This window comes from Arachis stenosperma, chromosome 9 (genome assembly GCF_014773155.1).
Source record: "Arachis stenosperma cultivar V10309 chromosome 9, arast.V10309.gnm1.PFL2, whole genome shotgun sequence".
Taxonomy (NCBI): Eukaryota; Viridiplantae; Streptophyta; class Magnoliopsida; order Fabales; family Fabaceae; genus Arachis; species Arachis stenosperma.
In genome coordinates this window covers 6,676,158-6,694,191 of record NC_080385.1, presented here as the reverse complement: position 1 = coordinate 6,694,191, position 18,034 = coordinate 6,676,158, and the positions used below count along the sequence as shown (strand labels likewise).

The window sequence follows — 18,034 nt, the reverse complement described above, 5'->3', positions numbered from 1 at the left end:
TAGGTCCGCGAAAGCAGTCGGCTAATGGCGTGATTAATTAATATTAATAAAAGAATAAACTATTCTTGATTGAATAATTGAATAAAGGTTGCCATTTAAAAGTATTATTAATTAAATTAGTGTTCATTGTTGATCCACGTGGTTGGCAAGCAAAAGCTTAGATTTTGTCGCGATTTATAGCAGTTAGGACATGCTTTTATGTTATATTTAGGATTAATGATTATGATTAAGATTTTGTTTTGTGCTATTTAAGGAATTCCAATTGTGTTACTTAAAGAATACCAACAAGGCAACAACTTGCTAATTTAGGTCAATCAACGTTTTCATTTTTTTTTCCGACCTAGACATTTCTATTAGCAGTTTTAAGTTTTGACAATTTAATTATCTTTAATTTAAATTTGGCACTTTTTTGTTTTTAATATTGGAATGGTAATGGTGTTTTTTTGAAATGTGCACTATTGGAGTCTTATTCTCAAACGTGGAACTATTTAATTAGAGAAGTCGAAATCGGACTGTCCGATTTGTTAGAAGTACGAAAAACGAATCGTCCAATTTGTATAGGTACAGAAATCAGACCGTCCAATTTATGAGAGGTACACAAATTTTCACAAATCAGACCGTTCGATTTGTTTTAAAAAAAATTAAAAAATTTGAGGTACAAAAATCAGATGGTCCGATTTGTGTGTCCCAAATTTTTTTAATTTTTTAAACACAAATCAGACGGTCCAATTTCTGTATCTCCTATAATTTTAAAAAACACTAAAAATTACCATATTAAAATATATCACTCATATCACTTCCATATCTAAATTTTTTAGCCTTAAATTTGGTTAAATAAAAAAATCTCTTGTTGAAAAAAAATTAATAACTTTATGTTCTAAATTTTGTTTTTATATATATTTTAATTGGTTCAATAATTTATTTATTAGTTTTTATTTATTATATTTTAATTATTTATTAAAAAATAGTAATAGAAATCATAATAATCATGAAAAATAAAATAAGTTGTGATTAATAAATACTAATTTTTTTCTTTATAAATGTGTAAATATTAAATAAAATTAAATAGTTATCTTAATAATTGTATACAACTAAAATGAAACAATTAATTTGAGAAGAAGCGAATATATAATATGACCTGAAAAAGTCTCGTTTATAAAAAATAAAATAAAATAAAGAGCATTAGAAATGGAATACTCTTTTTTGGAGAAAAAATTACAAGAAGCAGCAAGCAATTTTATTTTCAATTATTCAGGTAGCTTTAGCGTATGAGAGCCAATTCCGAAAGGATGACCAAGAAGGCAATAACCTTAAACAATGCAAACTAATTAGGTACGAATTATCTAATGGGGTGCTAATCAATTATTAGCATTTAAATAATGTGTCCTTATTAGTTGACATAAGCTTTGCTTCAATTCGATAACACGATAACTTGTGGGACATGATAATGTTTATTTATTGTTAACAACTTTTTGTTAGCAAAATATACTAACATACTTTAAAGAGCAAAGACAATGATCGTCTTGATTTTGAAAACGATTTATTTAATAATAGTTAATATTAGCTGAAGTTTATGTTTGGTTTGATATATAAGACTTTATTTTTCGTAAATAACTTATTAAAATTAACTTTTTAAAAATAATTCTTAATAAATATAAGTTATAATAATTGTGTTTGATAAAATAATTTTAAAATTTAAAATAAATATAACGGACATAAGTAAAAATAACATTTTGATTGACAATTGAATTTGACATTAATAATTTAATTAAAAGTAACTATAAATATTTGTTAAGTTATAAAATTATACTAGATTTTTTTTATTTTGTTTAATAAATACTGGTTAATTTTAAAAAGTATATCTTTAAATGATTTTTAAAAGTACCTTAACTTTTTAAAACTATAAATATTATATAAGTACATAATTTTTTTGATTTTCTAGACACAGAATTAAGTGATTAAATTTTATTATCAAACCTTATCTTAGTTCGAAGTCTTAGATTACCTCTGGATTCCGGCGATTTTCATCATTATTTGTTGTTTGGGTTTCAATTCCTAACTACTAATAATAAATAAAGTTTAGAAAAGATAGACGACTAACAAATATAAACCAAAGTTTTTTATTAATTAATTGGTGCAAATCAATACACATACATATGTGATTTGAATGCACATGTGAAATCGAAGAAACTAAATCCCTAAATATGACATTAATGATAGGTTATGGTATTATTTTTGCGTTTTAAGAAGAACTTATATATGGAAAGTATATGAAAAATGTTAGATAAATAATTTTTTAAAATTAAATTTAATTAAATTTTTAATTCTATGTTTTCTTAATTAAAATTTTTTGTTATTATTTTTTAAATTATTAGACCAACTTGATTAAAATTAATTATTAAATATTTTAGTCACATAGTATTACGGATAATATTTAACTCAAATGTGAAACATTAATGATACATACATATCTATTTCTTAACAACTAATGACAGTGTAATAAAATACGTCCTTATTTATTGTGATTTGATGCATACCTAAGTATGTGTTTGAATTAGTGTTATTTGAAGAACCTGATTTTATAGAATTAATTTTGAAAAAAAATAAATTTATACTAACATAATTTATGTTTAGTAACTTTAATATTAAAATTAAAATTATTTTTAGATAAATAATTACTAAAATGATCATAACATTAAATTACATACACAAGAATATTTCGTCAAACATTGAAATCACTTCTTAGTTCTTACAATAAAAGCTGAAGACATGATTTGGTCAAAGTGTTTGACCAACGGCAAGAGTGAGACAGAGGCCTTATTTCAATTACAAATACCATAAAAGCAAATGGATCCTAACATCTTCAATTCCTCTTAAGTAGTAGAATCCTGAAATTGGCTGCCTTCAATGTTTGATAGGAAGCTAACTTAACTCCAAAGCATGGTTAAGTTCAGAGAAAAAAGACTTTAGTCACATGCGAGTTTAGTTTTAGAAACTTGAGGTTTAATTGAGAAGAAGGTATCTAAACTCTTTGTCACATAGTCACATGAATCCTTGAAACCATCTAATGTCAAAGCAGCAGCATGTGGTGAAAGGACAACATTGTCCAATGGAAATAGCTCTTTAGGAACATTAGGCTCATCCTCAAACACATCCAAACCAGCACCTCTTATTTCCCCTTTCACCAAACACTGCACCAATTCCTTTTCATCAATTAAAGCTCCTCTTCCAACATTTATGATGATTCCATCCTTCCCCAATGCTAACATCACTTCCTTGTTGATTATCTGCCTTGTTTGCTCAGTTAATGGACAACAAAGAACAAGAACATCACTGTTAGAAGCAAGATCAACAACATTGGAGTAGAAAGTGTATGATACTGATGGATTCTTGTTCCTTGAATGGTACTTAATTATGCAATCAAAGGCTTCTAGCCTTTTAGCAACTTCCCCACCAATTCTTCCCAATCCAATAATTCCAACTCGCTTGCCTCCTAACTGAAACAGAAAGCCAGGTAGTAGTTATTATCCAATTCAACCAATTAAAATTTGGTTGTTTAATACAAAACAACAAAGTCTTATCCTGCTAAATAGAGTGGGGTTGGATATACCCATCAGATTACATTTACACTATTTCACATAATAGGGATTTAACCATGTTGGAATTGAGTTTATTGTAAAGATTTAATTTTCTTTAACCACAGTCCTTAACCATATTAAAAGTGGAAAAACTTCTCAAGAGGTTAAACTTAAGTAAACATCTGCAAGTTGTACATGCTTTAATACAAGCAATTACTACTAATGTCACATTAAGCAACTCCTTTGATATCTGAAAAAGTTAGATAGACATCAATTTGCCGTGGATCGAATGCCATTATTTTAGCCTCATGAATATGAACAAATGACATAAAAATTGTGTTCAGCTCCTGTCTTTGAGAAACTGAATTGATGCCATGTTATAAGGAAAATATTAACTTGACTGCAAATTTCCTTAGAAGACTGAATTGAAGTTATTTTGTATGCCATTTTAGGCGTAAAAATTAGTCTTACTAATAAGTTGATGTTAACATAATATGTCACTTCATTGACATGTAACCTCCCATGTGTGTAGTCCACAGTACCCAAAAAAATAAAAAAAATCAACAATACAGAAACAAAACAAGAATTCAAAAGCCAATTGTTAGCTGATATAGGTGCCAGCTCAGCTTAGATATTTATGGTAAAGAAGTTAGCTAGAGACTAGTTAAGTTACTAGAGTTAGAATTCTAATAGGGCTAACCGTGGATGGCTTAGTGGTTTAGCAAATATTACTAATTGTATATAAACTACATTGTAGCTTCATTACAAGTTTCGTGACTCTCCATTATCTTCAGCAAGAAATCTTTTACTATGTGAACTTCTTCTCTCTGCCACTCTTCTCTCACAACATTGATCCTCTTTGCAACCTCCTCTCACATTTTATCATGGTGCGGTGAGCGTGGAGGTTGCGAAAGTGACGAGAATCCGAGTTAGCAAAGAGAGAAGAAAGAGATTGTTGTTGAAGCTTTCCGATCCGGCCCGACTATGCGAATGAGAAAAGTTTGGAGAATCCAGGTTCGAACATGGAAGACGTGTTCTCTTTGAGCGACATTCAGAATCTTGCAAGCCTCCTGAATCAATTTTCCAATTTTCAAAGTTTCCAGAACAGATCTGATTGTTCATCCTCAAGCAATGCGAACGTGATGTTGGATCCAAGCAGCCCTTATTATCTACATCCAGGTGAGAATACTTAATACATATGTGATAGCTTGGCTAAACTTGTCATTATGTACTGAAATCTCTCAAAGCGTGATTTGGAATGAGAATGCATGTGATATGTGGAATGATTTAGAGCATAAGTATCACCAAGGAGACATTTTTAGGGTTGCTGAATTAGAAGAAATGTATGCTGCTAGGCAAGGGGACCTTTCTGTGACTGCCTATTTTACAAAATTAAAAATTATTTGGGAGGAATTAGAAACCTTTCAACCGATTCCAAAGTGTCTATGTGGTCCAGAATGCATTTGTGGTCTGGGAATAGTAAGAAAATACAGGAAAGTGAGGCAATTGGTGAGATTGTTGAGAGGTCTTAATGATGAATATAGCAATGTCGGATCTCAATTGATGCTTATGAAACCTTTACCTGATGTCAACACAGCATTTTCACTCTTAACCCAACAAGAGAGGCAGCTGCACTCACCTGAGACCAATGAGGCAAGAGCCCTAATGAGTTCCTCGGATTTGATTGAGAGTGAATAAGGACAACAACAGTACTCAAATGCAAACAGTTTCAGAGGAGGTAGAGGTCGTTTTGGAAGAGGTAGATCTGGTAGAGGAGGAAGAGGACCTCCTAAACTCTGCTCGTATTATCATAAAATTGGACACTTAGTGGACAGCTGCTACAAGAAGTATGGACCTCCTCCGCACATGAAGCAGATGCAGAGAACAATAAACTGTGCAGCTACCTTATCTGGAAAGGACAGTGAAGAATCCAGTGAGGCACTGCAAACTTCAACTCAGAAAGGAGATAGTAAGACATCACATCTTCTTTTATCTCAAGAGCAAAAAGACACACTGCTTGCACTTCTCCAACAAGACAATACTCTACAGCCTAATCAAATCACCAACCCAAATCCCTCACTACAACCAGGTATTCCAACATACACTTTAACAACGAGCTCTCAAATTTCACATATTTTGTTCACTAAAACTTTTTCACCACATACTTGGGTTATTGACAGTGGTGCAACCGATCATGTGTCATTCTCTTTAGCTAATTTTTACAGTTACCAACATATTAAACCTATTCTTGTTAAGCTGCCAAATGGACATCAAACAATTACTAATATTGCTGGGACAGTAATATTTTCAAATAAGTTGTATCTCACAGGAGTATTGTACATTCCATGCTTTACTTTCAATTTGTTATCAGTTTCTAAAGCTGCCAAACAATTGAAATGTCATTTTTCAATTTCTGACACTACTTGTGAGGTACAGGACAGGAATTCTTGGAAGATGATTGGGTATGCTAATGAGAATGGAGGCTTATACACATTGACTATTCCTGCATTGACACCACAGTCATCAAATAGCACTGCATTAACATCATCTCATCCCAAGCACACACGCACAGTTGCTGGACACATCACTCACACTACTAGCGGCTCATGCACATTGCATATAGCTGATGGTGTAAAAGACATTACAACTTTATGGCATTTCAGACTTGGACATATTCCTATAGACAGAATGCATGTAATAAAGAAGAATTACCCTCTCATAGAATATACAGAAAATATGAAACCATGTGATTTTTGCCACTTTGCCAAGCAAAAGAAACTGCCTTTTGTAAACAGTACTACAAAATCTAATAAAAATTTTTATTTAGTGCACCTTGATGTTTGGGACCCAATAGCCACTCCTTCAATTGTTGGACATAAATATTTTCTAACCGTCGTTGATGACAAGAGCAAGTTCACTTGGCTCTATTTTATGAAACTTAAGTCTGAAGTCCAAACCTTGATAAAACAACTTGTGGCCTATGTGAAAACCCAATTTAACACAACAGTAAAGTGTTTTAGAACAGATAACGGGACTAAATTCAACTTGCACGAATTTTTCAATGATAATGGCATCATACATCAAAAATCATGTATGGAAACACCCCAACAAAATGGGGTGGTCGAGAGGAAGCATCAGCACCTCTTGGGCATGGCTAGAGCTTTATTATTTCACTCTTCAATTCCAAAATGCTTCTGGATATATGCAGTCGGGCACGCTGCCCATCTCATAAATAGAATACCCAGCTCAAATCTAATGAACAAATCTCCTTATGAGATTTTATTTGAAAAATCTCCAAGTATAATGGAATTAAAGGTCTTCGGGTGTGTAGCTTATGCCACTACACTAACCACTCAAAAAGAAATTTGACAAAAGAGGAAGAAAATGTATTTTCTTAGGCTATAAGCATAACACAGAAGGTTTTGTTTTGCATGACTTATATACACGGGAATTGTTTATATCTAGGCATGTTCAATTCTATGAGAATGTATTTCCTTTTCATATTAATGCTACTCCTGATTTTTGTCAAGAATTGAACTTATCTTATGACAATGACACAAATAAGAAAAATTTTAATATGCATCAATATGATGATTTTTTGAATTGTGAATTGTATCATGCATCCAAGCATCATGGTGATCCCTTACACATCACACCATCTCATGGGGATCTTGAGGAAGTCATCCCTGACCCTCTGAATTTGCATAATACCCCTGCATCATTTAATGATAACAATGCATTCCTTGATCATCAAAACACTGCATCATCATCTTCCATGACTCAACAACTGGCTCCTAGGAAATCATCTAGAATTAAGAAACCCCCTGCATACTTACAGGATTCCCAATGCTCCACCATTCCAGCTACATTAACATATTCATCTGCCAATAAGTATCCTTTTTCAAAATAGTTTATTACAATAGACTGTCCCCGAAATTTAAAAATTCCTCACTAGCCATAGCAGCCATCTCAGAACCCAAAACCTTTGATGAAGCTGTGAAACTGAATTGTTGGCAAAATGCAATCAATGACGAGCTTCGAGCTCTTGAGAATGATAGAACATGGACTATTACTAGCCTACCTCCTGGGAAGAATGTTATCGGTTCAAAATGGGTTTTTAAGGTGAAGTTTAATGCCGATGGAACTATAGAAAGACACAAAGCAAGATTGGTTGCAAAGGGGTTCACCCAAACAGTCGGTTTTGACTATTTCAACACATTTAATCCTGTGGTACGCATGACTACTTTGAGAGTTCTATTGTCCATTGCTGTCCCAAAGATATGGTTTCTACAACAATTGGACATTAATACTGCTTTTCTCCATGGGGATCTACCTGAAGAGGTCTACATGAAGGTTCCTCAGGATTTGCAAGCACCTCCTGGTTCGGTTTGCAAACTGAACAAGTCGCTATATGGTTTGAAGCAAGCGAGCCAGCAGTGGAACACCAAGCTTGTTTCAGTCCTTGCAGAATCTGGATACACACAATCAAAGTCTGACTATTCATTGTTCACCAAGCGAACAACTTCAGGTTTTACTGCTATTCTAGCATATGTAGACGATCTCGTGTTGGCAGGGGATGATGCTAAAGAAATTGAGAGCATCAAATCTGTTCTGGATGCTAGATTCAGCATCAAGGATTTAGGAAAGCTCAAATATTTCCTAGGCATGGAGGTCACTTATAATAAACATGGACTTGCCTTATATCAAAAGAAGTACACGACGGATCTCTTGGAGGAATTCGGGTTACTAGAGGCAAAACCAGCTTCGACACCGATGGACTATTCCATTCACCTTTCTAAGACTTCAGGGGAATCCCTTTCTGAACCTACTTTGTATAGAAAACTCATTGGTAAGTTGCAATACCTTACCAACACAAGACCCGATATAGCCTTTGCAGTTGGAAAGTTAAGTCAATATTTGGAGTCTCCCACCAATCAACACTACAAAGCAGCTCTGCGAATTTTGAGATACTTAAAAAATGCCCCTTCTACTGGTCTATTCTTCTCTATTGCTACAGATTTTAAACTCTCAGGGTTTGCGGATGTTGATTGGGCAACATGTCCCGACACCCGACGGTCAGCTTCTGGATACTGTTTCTTTTTGGGCACAACATTGATTTCATGGAAGAGTAGTAAGCAACTGACAGTATCAAGGTCCTCATCTGAAGCCGAATACCAAGCCTTAGCAAATGCAACATGTGAAGGCCTCTGGTTACTTCGACTACTGCAAGTGTTTGGAGTTAATCATGAAGAGCCTCTCATCCTCTATAGTGATAGCCAATCTGCCTTGGCTATGACAGCCAACCCTGTTCTGCACGAGCGTACAAAACACATAGAAGCGGACTGCCATATAGTTCATGACAAAGCTCATGGGGGTATCATCAAACTGCTTCCTGTGACCTCTAGCAATCAAACAGCTGATCTATTGACTAAAACGCTAGCTCCGGGGCCCTTCAATTCATGTTGTTCCAAACTAGGATTGTTGGACATTCACTGTCCTAAGACTCCTAACACTCCTAGTTTGAGGGGGGATGTTAGCTGATATAGGTGCCAGCTCAGCTTAGATATTTATGGTAAAGAAGTTAGTTAGAGACTAGTTAAGTTATTAGAGTTAGAATTCTAATATGACTAACCGTGGTTGGCTTAGTGGTTTAGCAAATATTACTAATTGTATATAAACTACACTGTAGCTTCATTACAAGTTTCGTGACTCCCCATTATCTTCAGCAAAAAATCTTTTACTATGTGAACTTCTCTCTGCCACTCTTTTCTCACAACATTGATCCTCTTTGCAACCTCCTTTCTGCTTCACATTTTATCACCAATTAAAACAGGACATTGTATTAATGTTATGTGCTAATACAAATAGCGCATGACATTAACTTTACTTTTCGAATTTTTTTTTTTAAAGAAATTTGCATCACAAAGTGAATAGTTGCAACTTCAACTTGCACTTGAAGAAAAAAGAAAAGAAAAGAAAAGATTAGACAGCTCAAAGATCTTGTTAAGCCAATCATATGTCGGAATAGTCCAACATTTCACTATTAAAAGGGGACCCAAAAAAAAGAGCAGACTAACCAATCTTTTCATCCAATAAGATTCTGAGTATTATTAGCCCTCAACAGAAAAGTTTTTCTGAAAACTGAGAAGTAGTTAGTTAGTTAGTTACCTTTGAACCGAAAGGGAAACCCAACGGCTTAGAAAGACCCCAATTCCTAGCGAAGCGGTCACCGGCGGAGATCTTGAACAGAACGTCAATAAACAACGCGACGGCCATGTCAGCAACGTCGGCGGTGAACAGTCCACCAATGTTGACAACCTGGATGCGGCGGCTGCGGCACTCGGTGAGGTCGATGTGGTCAGTACCGACGCTGGCGGTGACTATCAAGCCGAGCGAAGGGAGTGACCGGATGACGTCAGCAGTGACCGGCTTTAGCGCGTTGCAGATAATAGCGCGGACAGAGGGAGGGAGGGTTTGTTGTTGTTGGAGGAATTGGAGGAGTGGGAGGTAAGGTTTGAAGCATGGTTCTGAAAACCGAACCGGACCGGCCGGTTCAACCGAAAAAACCGGGAACCGGTCACCTAACCGGTCCGGGTAAGGTAAGAAATCGGCTGACAAAAAACCGATGAAAAAACCGGTCGAACCGGGAGAACCGTTCGGTTTTTTCACGGTTTATTGGTTTGAATACTAAACTTCAAAACGGCGTCGTTTTGAAGAAGAAAAAAAAAAAAAAAAGAGAAAAGGGCTATCACTCTATCAGCATCAGGTTTCCTTCACGAACCCTAAATCCCTAATTGCCACCAGCCACCACCCTCAGTCAGTATCTCAGTTTCTCTCACCCTCTCACCCTCGCACAAGCCACAGCCCCTCATCGCCGTCGCACCTCTCCTCCATCGCCGTTGCGGAGCTCCGCTCCTCCATCGCAGTCGCCCAGCTCGCCACCTCCACCGTCGCACCTCTCCTCCATCGCCGTCGCCCAGCTCCCCACCTCCACCGTCGTCGCCGAGCTCTCCACCTCCACCATCGCGCTTCTCCTCCATCACCGTCGCCCAGCTCCCCACCTCCACCGTCGTCGCCGAGCTCTCCACCTCCACTGTCGTCGCCGAGCTCTCCACCTCCACCGTCGTCGCCGGTAATACTCTGCTTTCCACCTCGGTTCATGTATGCGGGCATGTTTCTGTTCATGGTTCTGTTCTTGTTCCTGTTCCACTGTATCACAGAAAACATGTTGCTCTCTGTTCATGTTCCTTTCTGTTCATGACTTCATGTTTATCTTTGATGTTTCTGTTCCTATATCTGTTTAATTTTGATGCTTCAATTTTTTGCTGCTTAAATTGGGCTAAAGTTGAATTTGAACATGTTTCTGCTTCCTATATCTGTTCCGATATCTGTTTAAACATGTTTCTGCCTTCATCAGTGAATTTGTTTTTGATTGCTTCATGATTTTTGTTTGCTGCTTCTGATTTTTGTTTGCTGCTTCATGAATTTGATTTTCTTTGATTTTTTTGATTTATTTGCTGAGGTTATTTGTTCATCAGTGAATTGGGTTTTGATTGCTTCTGATTTTTGTTTGCTGCTTCATGAATTTGATTTTCTTTGAATGTTTTTGATTTATTTGCTGAGGTTATTTGTTCATCAGTGAATTGGGTTATATGATGCTATAAATATCATATAAATGCTAATTCTGTATAGTTCAGTATATATACTTTGAATGGATGTCCTACTCTTCTCTTGTGTTGATTCTGATTGCTAAACTATATCTACCATGAACATGCTGATCATTTACCAAAATATGTTGTTAGACAACTATAGAATAGTCCCATAGGCAAAGGCATAGGTTTCACATGATTACTTGAACTCTTTTCATTACATTGAAAAATAAAGCTTTTCAAAGCTATAAGTTTGTTCAGTTTATGAATCAAAACACAGTACCTTATTACTTGTGAAAGTATTTTAGTAAAGATTTTGCCAAGGTATTAGTTAAGAATTGTAAATAGAAAATACTCAATAATAATCATTACATTTGAAAATTTCAACGTATATTTTACATCTCTAAGATCAGCTTTGTGTGTGTTTAGATAAACTACAACTTACTAGGGTAGTGGCTGGGGTAAGCTTTTGTAGAACTCATTCGAAATAAACTTTATTGGAGAAATGTAAAGCATGTGTTATATATTGAAGCAAATGGCATTTGCATGCAGCCTTCCACGAGATCAAGTAAGCAGAGAAGTCCCCTCCAAAATGGTTTGAAGATGTGGTCCATTTCTTTCATAATTCACATGTCATTTTTCTTTTCAAGTAAAGAAAAGCCATCCCATCTTGTCTACCCTCTAAAAAGTCCATGCCACCCCATAAAGATAATGAAAGCATTCATAATGGCTCATCAGTCACAAGTCAAAGTGTGAAATCATCCACATGGACCTAAATTTTGATGTTTGAAGTTGTTTGTAAACTTCTAATATTAAGTAATGGATAATTTATTATGTGAAATTTTAAATTTTATTAAGTTAGAAATTATTGAATTTATATATTTAAAATTATTTTTAGGTTTTTTAATAATTTTATTTAATATTTAATAAACCGGTCGAACCCCGGTCGAACCAGTGAATTATTAAACTAGTAACTTCACCGGTTTATTGACCGGTCCGATTCTCGCAACCTTGGGTGAAGAGAAGGCTTCGAGAAAACGGTATTTTGGAGGGTTTTGAGATTTGATGTCGATCCCAAATGAAGAAGCCAACACCAAGATTGCTGGAAGCTCCTCCTCCTCCTTAGCCATTACTACTGCACTGCCCACTCAAATTTCACTCCAATCTTCTTGCTCACAGCTCAGCTGATGTTGCTACGTGTCCTCAAGCTAAGCGTCAGAAACAAAAATAACACATGTTTAAGAAATGAGGTTGCCCTAAGATTTAGCTAACATGTCTTTTTAAAGTATTAAGATTACTATTAATAAAATTTTTTAAATATTTTATTTTAATAGATGTACAACAATTATATTATAAAGAGAAAATTTCACTATGATCTTACGAGATGCTAAAATAACATCCATCTCCTTTTTATTTTATAAATATATATTTTTATTCTTTTTAATTTTTAAAAATTTTTTTCTTTAATCTATTTTAAATTTTTTGTATTAACTAATGTTAATTTTATCTACTTTTTTAAAAAAATAAATTATTTTTTGAAAAAATACCTATTAACAAAAATTTTATTTTTTATTATTCAATTTTTTTTACTAAAATATTCTTTAATAAATTATTTTTTGATTGATTAAATTGTATTTTTACTAAAATATTTTCAAAAAAAATAATAATTAAATTATTGAGTAAAGTATCGTTTTTGTCTCCAATATTTAGGGTAAGTCTCAAAGTTGTCCCTAACGTTTCAATCGTCTTATTTAATAATATCAATTTTTTACTATACATAGTATTCAATTATTTTTTAATCACATCTAAGTAAATTACACTTAATCATATTACTTTCGTTCTAATTAAATTAATCTTTTTTATAATTTTACTCTTAAAGATTTTTAGTTATCATAAAATTTTTGTAGAATGACTAGTATATAAACATGCAGAAAAAAATAATATATATACAATAAAATATAAATTTTACATTTTGTCTCTCTAATGCATCAAAATTCTTTAAAATTATAAAAAAAATAAATTTATTTAAAATGAAAGTAATGTAATTAAGTGTAATTACTTATATGTACAGTAAAAAATTGATATTATTGAAAGATAAAATTAAATTAAAATTTATTTTTATCAATCGTTTTTTACCTAAACGTTTTCGTCCTATTTAAGTCCCTAACGTTTCAAAATCGTCTCAATTTTATCCTGTTCTGTTAATGGATCCCTAACGGCAGGACAATGTTGAGTCAATTTTAAAACGTTAGGAACTTAAATAGGACGATTGAAACGTTAGAGACAACTTTGGGACTTACCCCAAACGTTGGAGACAAAAACGATACTTCACTCTAAATTATTTTTTTTCTAAAATACCAACCCTTCAATAATTTTTTAATTATTAAATTGTGATTTTACTCAAATTTTTGTTAACAATTATTTTTATATTTACTATTAATTTTTTGATATCAATATATATTATTTTAACATTAAATAAAAAAATCTTACCACTGTTAATATGTATAATAATTAATATATATTATAATTAATATATATTGATACTGAAAAATATTCTTACTAAATTTTTTTATTTAGTGTTAAATTAATATATATAAATATCGAAAAATTAATAATAAAATATAAAAAAATTGTTAGCAAAAATTTTAGTAAAATTATAACTTAATAATTAAAAAATGATTGAAGTGTATTTTAAAAAAAAATATATTATTATTAAATTTTTTTAAAAATAAAATTTAATCAATAAAAGAATAATTTATTATATGATATTTTGGTAAGTAAAATTTAATGGTAAAAAATAAAAATTTTGCTAATGGGTATTTTCTTAAAAAATATTTTTTTTTCTTAGAAAATGGATAAAGTTAACGTTAGTTAATACAAAAAAGTATAAAATAGATTAAAGAGGAAGTTTTTTAAAAGTTAAAAAGGAGGGAAATGTACATTTATAAAATAAAAGGGGAAGAGAGTGTCATTTTAAAATCTCGTAGAAAAGGAGAGTGAAATTTTCTCTATTATAAAACTAAATTTTGCACAATAAATTTTCTAATTACTTAATTAATAATTTTAACATATGTCATCATATAATAACTAAATTATTTTTTATTTACCAAACACAAAATAATATGTATAAAACTTAAAAAACAAAATAAAAAACATTCCTTCAAAACACTGAACACCTAAAACAGAGTTGGTGTGCCCTTCAAAGTTCAAACCACTCCCTAAACACATTCGCAATTTTTCCCCTGTTATTGAAACGGGGTTAAACCGTTGCCGACTACATGGCATTATTAAGCAAGTATCCAATAATGAAACTACATAAGTAAGAGCGAATTATATCCTCTCTATTCTAAGGTGGGTACATAAGTGGAAATGATCACCACGGTCAAATAGCGTTGACCAGTTGACATCATTGAACCAAGAAAGGCCTTATTTCAATTACAAAAACCACAAAAGCAAGCATGGCCCTGAATTCTTCATGTTATTGGAGAAATAATAAGGGATTTACTTGAGAAGAAGGCATCTAAACTCTTTGCTACATGTTCACATGCATCCATGAAACAATCTAATGTGTAAGCAGCAGCATGTGGTGAAAGGACAACATTGTCCAATGCAAAAAGTTCCTCGGGAACATTAGGCTCATTCTCAAACACATCCAAACCAGCACCTCTTATTTCCCCTTTCATCAAACATTGTACCAATTCCTTTTCATCAATTAGAGCTCCTCTTCCAACATTCACAATAATGCCATCCTTCCCCAATGCTAACATTACTTCCTTGTTGACTATGTACTTTGTCTGCTCAGTTAATGGACAACAAAGTACAAGAACATCACTGTTAGAGGCAAGATCAACCACGTTGGAGTAGAAAGTGTATGAGACTGATGGATTCTTGTTCCTTGAATGGTACATGATTGTACAATCAAAGGCCTCTAGCCTTTTAGCAACTTCCCCACCAATTCTTCCCAATCCAATAATCCCAACTCTCTTGCCTCCTAGCTGAAACATAAAGTTGAAAACTTGTCATCAATCCATCAAGTTACATTTATTAAGTTTAGTGTAGAAAAAAAAGGAGGATAACAACTTTGCATCAAAATGCAAATAGTTGCTAGTGAAACATACTGAACAAGAATAATGTTATTTAGAGATCCCCAAAAATCTTGCCACACTGGTCATATAATCTAAATTTCATTGACATTTTGGATAAAAAATAAAAAAGAATTTTCAGAATTTCATTGCCACATGATTTTCTTTTTCTTTTATCTACACATGAGGATGTTGTGTGGCATAATTTACTAAGTACTTGCTATACTTGAAATGATCAGAGCAGCAGAGATACCCATGAAACTTTGTTTTTCTAGGTTGATTAGTTAGTTTATTTTTTAATTAAGAAATCTATTTTTGTTTTACTGGGCCAAGTACAAAACAACTTTATTTACACCATAGTATATCAGACCCAGTTGGAACCTCTTAGTCCTTTTAGCATTGTGTTTTTTTGCATGAAATAATGAGGGTTTTTTCTAGAGTTTAATTTTGAAGATTTTATACTATCTATTCTTTTGGATGACTATTCACGCTATTAATATAAAAGATATTTATTTTTGTTGATGTATCATTACGTAATTAAATGCACGTGTAAAACTACTTTACACTGACAATACATCAAAATTAAATTCTTTGTTTAATTTTAATCTTAAACATAAATATTTATATACAAACTAATTTTTAAGAATTATATATATAATAAGTGACATTTTTCCTTACGTAATTGAATGCTCGTGTAAAACTATTTTACACTGACAATACATCAAAATTAAATTTTTTGTTTAATTTTAATCTTAAACATAAATATTTATATACAAACTAATTTTTAAGAATTATAATAAGTGGCATTTTTATTCATTATTTTAAGAATTATAATATTTTAGACATTTTACTTTCAACATATGATATTATTTAAATTTGTATTATCATATTTATTATATAAAAAAGTATAAGTAACTAACAATTTTTTTGAACAATATGTGAACAATGTGAATTAATAGGGTTAAAAGAGTAAATTTAATTAATAGCATTAAATTAGAGTGTAATGTATTTTTATTTGATTGATAGTTATTCATGTTATTTAAGATGGTCATTGTTTACATAATATTTTTTTTATTATATTATTTAAAATTTAAACATGTCCAAATGACATTTGTGTGCTATATAATTAGTTCTGGTAAGTGGTAACAATACTCCACTCAAATTTTGCTTTGTCATGTACGAAACCTATGTCCCCTCAAAATGGCGAATATTGTTTTTTGGTGAAGTAAATAAAAATTATTAGATGAAAAAGTTTAATGGACAGCAACTTTATTAAATTATGGCCAGCATGTAACCAGTAAAGAAAAAGTGAGTAATTCTAAATCATTAGATGAAATTTCATACCATTAAAAACATCATTGATAGCTACTTAATGACTATAAATCACAAAAGTTGCTGACCCTTAACACTCCTTTTATTAGATAATGTAAAATATTTAACTAAATTACTATTTATATTAAACTACTCTTTTATATTAGCTCATGCCAACAATAAAGAAGTCTTGTGGCCCACAAATTCAGCCCAACAGAATACATAAATTCAATTCTAATTTTAGTCTTTATTAGTTTATCTTATCTTATCTTTATGTTATCTTCTCTTCTTATCTTATCTTTACTTTTATCTTTCATAGGACAATGCTCTATATATATTTAGTTTTACCCTCATAGTTTACAACACATGTTCAATTCAATCAATCAATAATCAATAAAAATTATTTCTTTGCTTTTCCTATTCTTTCACAATTTTATCAATTTATAAATTCTTAATTATCAACTTCCAAAAAATGCATGAGTCTACCACTCAACTGACAGTTACCTTTGATCCAGAAGGAGAAGCCAAGGGCTTACATGGACCCCAGTTTCTAGCAAAGCGGTCGCCGGCAGAGATCTTGAAGTGGACGTCGATGAGCAACGCGACGGCTATGTCAGCAACATCGGCGGTGAACTGTGTCCCGAGAGTGACAACGTGGATGCAGCGGCGAAGGCACTCGAGGATGTCAATGTGGTCAGATCCGACGCTGACGGTAACAACAATGCCGAGGGAGGGGAGTGAGCGGATGACGTCAGCAGTGACCGGCTGGAGAGGGTTGCAGAGGATGGCGCGAACGGAGGAAGGGTGGATTTGTTGGGTTTGAAGGAATTGGAGGAGTGGGAGATTAGAGGAGAAGGCATCAAGGAAACGGTATTTGTTAGAGTTTTGAGATTGGAAGAGGCTATACAACGCTGGAGGGCCCATCACCAATAGTGGTGGAAGCTCTGAAGTCATTGTTCCACTCACTTCCCACTTATCTGCTTAGTAACTCGTAGTCTGCTTCGTGGTTCCAGCTAAATGTTCTGTTGTGTTTTCTTTGGAGAATGGACAGTGGGAAATTAGAGCTGTTTTCTTTTTTGTATTCAGAGATAATGTGTTTTAAGTGTGTTTTTTTAGATTGATTTGACCACTTTTAATTTTAGGTATCCCAAACTTATGGACATATACACTTACACACGCATTTAAAAAATTGAGAAAGTACATGAGAATAATGCTTTTTTTTAAACAAAAAAAAGGTTAAAAAAATTAATTTTAATTTTAAAAATTAAATTTTAAATTAATTAGATTTAATTAAAATTTTGAAATTTTTTTTGTCACAATCATTCTCTCGCAATTCTTAGTCATTATCACCGATGTTGTATTGTAATTTTGGTCTCTCCCACAATTGTTGTCTCATTACTTCTTTTTTATTAAC

General features: G+C 32.7%; 2 protein-coding genes across 2 annotated transcripts; both read right to left on the bottom strand.

Annotated features, from left to right (window-relative positions):
- Positions 1 to 2,966: 2,966 nt before the first annotated feature.
- Positions 2,967 to 12,357, bottom strand: LOC130948949 (glyoxylate/hydroxypyruvate reductase HPR3-like). Its single transcript, XM_057877802.1, has 3 exons — positions 12,240 to 12,357; positions 9,747 to 10,084; positions 2,967 to 3,497 (listed from the first exon to the last, which is right to left on the bottom strand). The coding sequence occupies exons 1-3, from the start codon at positions 12,355 to 12,357 to the stop codon at positions 2,967 to 2,969; spliced, it is 987 nt and encodes a 328-aa protein (XP_057733785.1).
- A 1,973-nt stretch (positions 12,358 to 14,330) lies between these two features.
- LOC130948003 (glyoxylate/hydroxypyruvate reductase HPR3-like) lies at positions 14,331 to 17,685 on the bottom strand. Its single transcript, XM_057876716.1, has 2 exons — positions 17,125 to 17,685; positions 14,331 to 15,222 (listed from the first exon to the last, which is right to left on the bottom strand). Exons 1-2 carry the CDS (start codon positions 17,572 to 17,574, stop codon positions 14,701 to 14,703), a joined length of 972 nt encoding a protein of 323 aa, XP_057732699.1. The 5' UTR covers positions 17,575 to 17,685; the 3' UTR covers positions 14,331 to 14,700.
- Positions 17,686 to 18,034: the final 349 nt, after the last annotated feature.

Excerpts from the sequence above, each read along its gene's own strand:
- LOC130948949 (XM_057877802.1), bottom strand. The coding sequence starts at position 12,357 with ATGGCTAAGGAGGAGGAGGAGCTTCCAGCAATCTTGGTGTTGGCTTCT. Across the intron at positions 10,085-12,239 it reads CGAAGCCTTCTCTTCACCCA|TCCCACTCCTCCAATTCCTC; the intron begins AGGTTGCGAGAA and ends TCAAACCTTACC. Across the intron at positions 3,498-9,746 it reads GTTTCCCTTTCGGTTCAAAG|TTAGGAGGCAAGCGAGTTGG; the intron begins GTAACTAACTAA and ends TTTCTGTTTCAG.
- LOC130948003 (XM_057876716.1), bottom strand. The coding sequence starts at position 17,574 with ATGACTTCAGAGCTTCCACCACTATTGGTGATGGGCCCTCCAGCGTTG. Across the intron at positions 15,223-17,124 it reads CTTCTCCTTCTGGATCAAAG|CTAGGAGGCAAGAGAGTTGG; the intron begins GTAACTGTCAGT and ends TTTATGTTTCAG.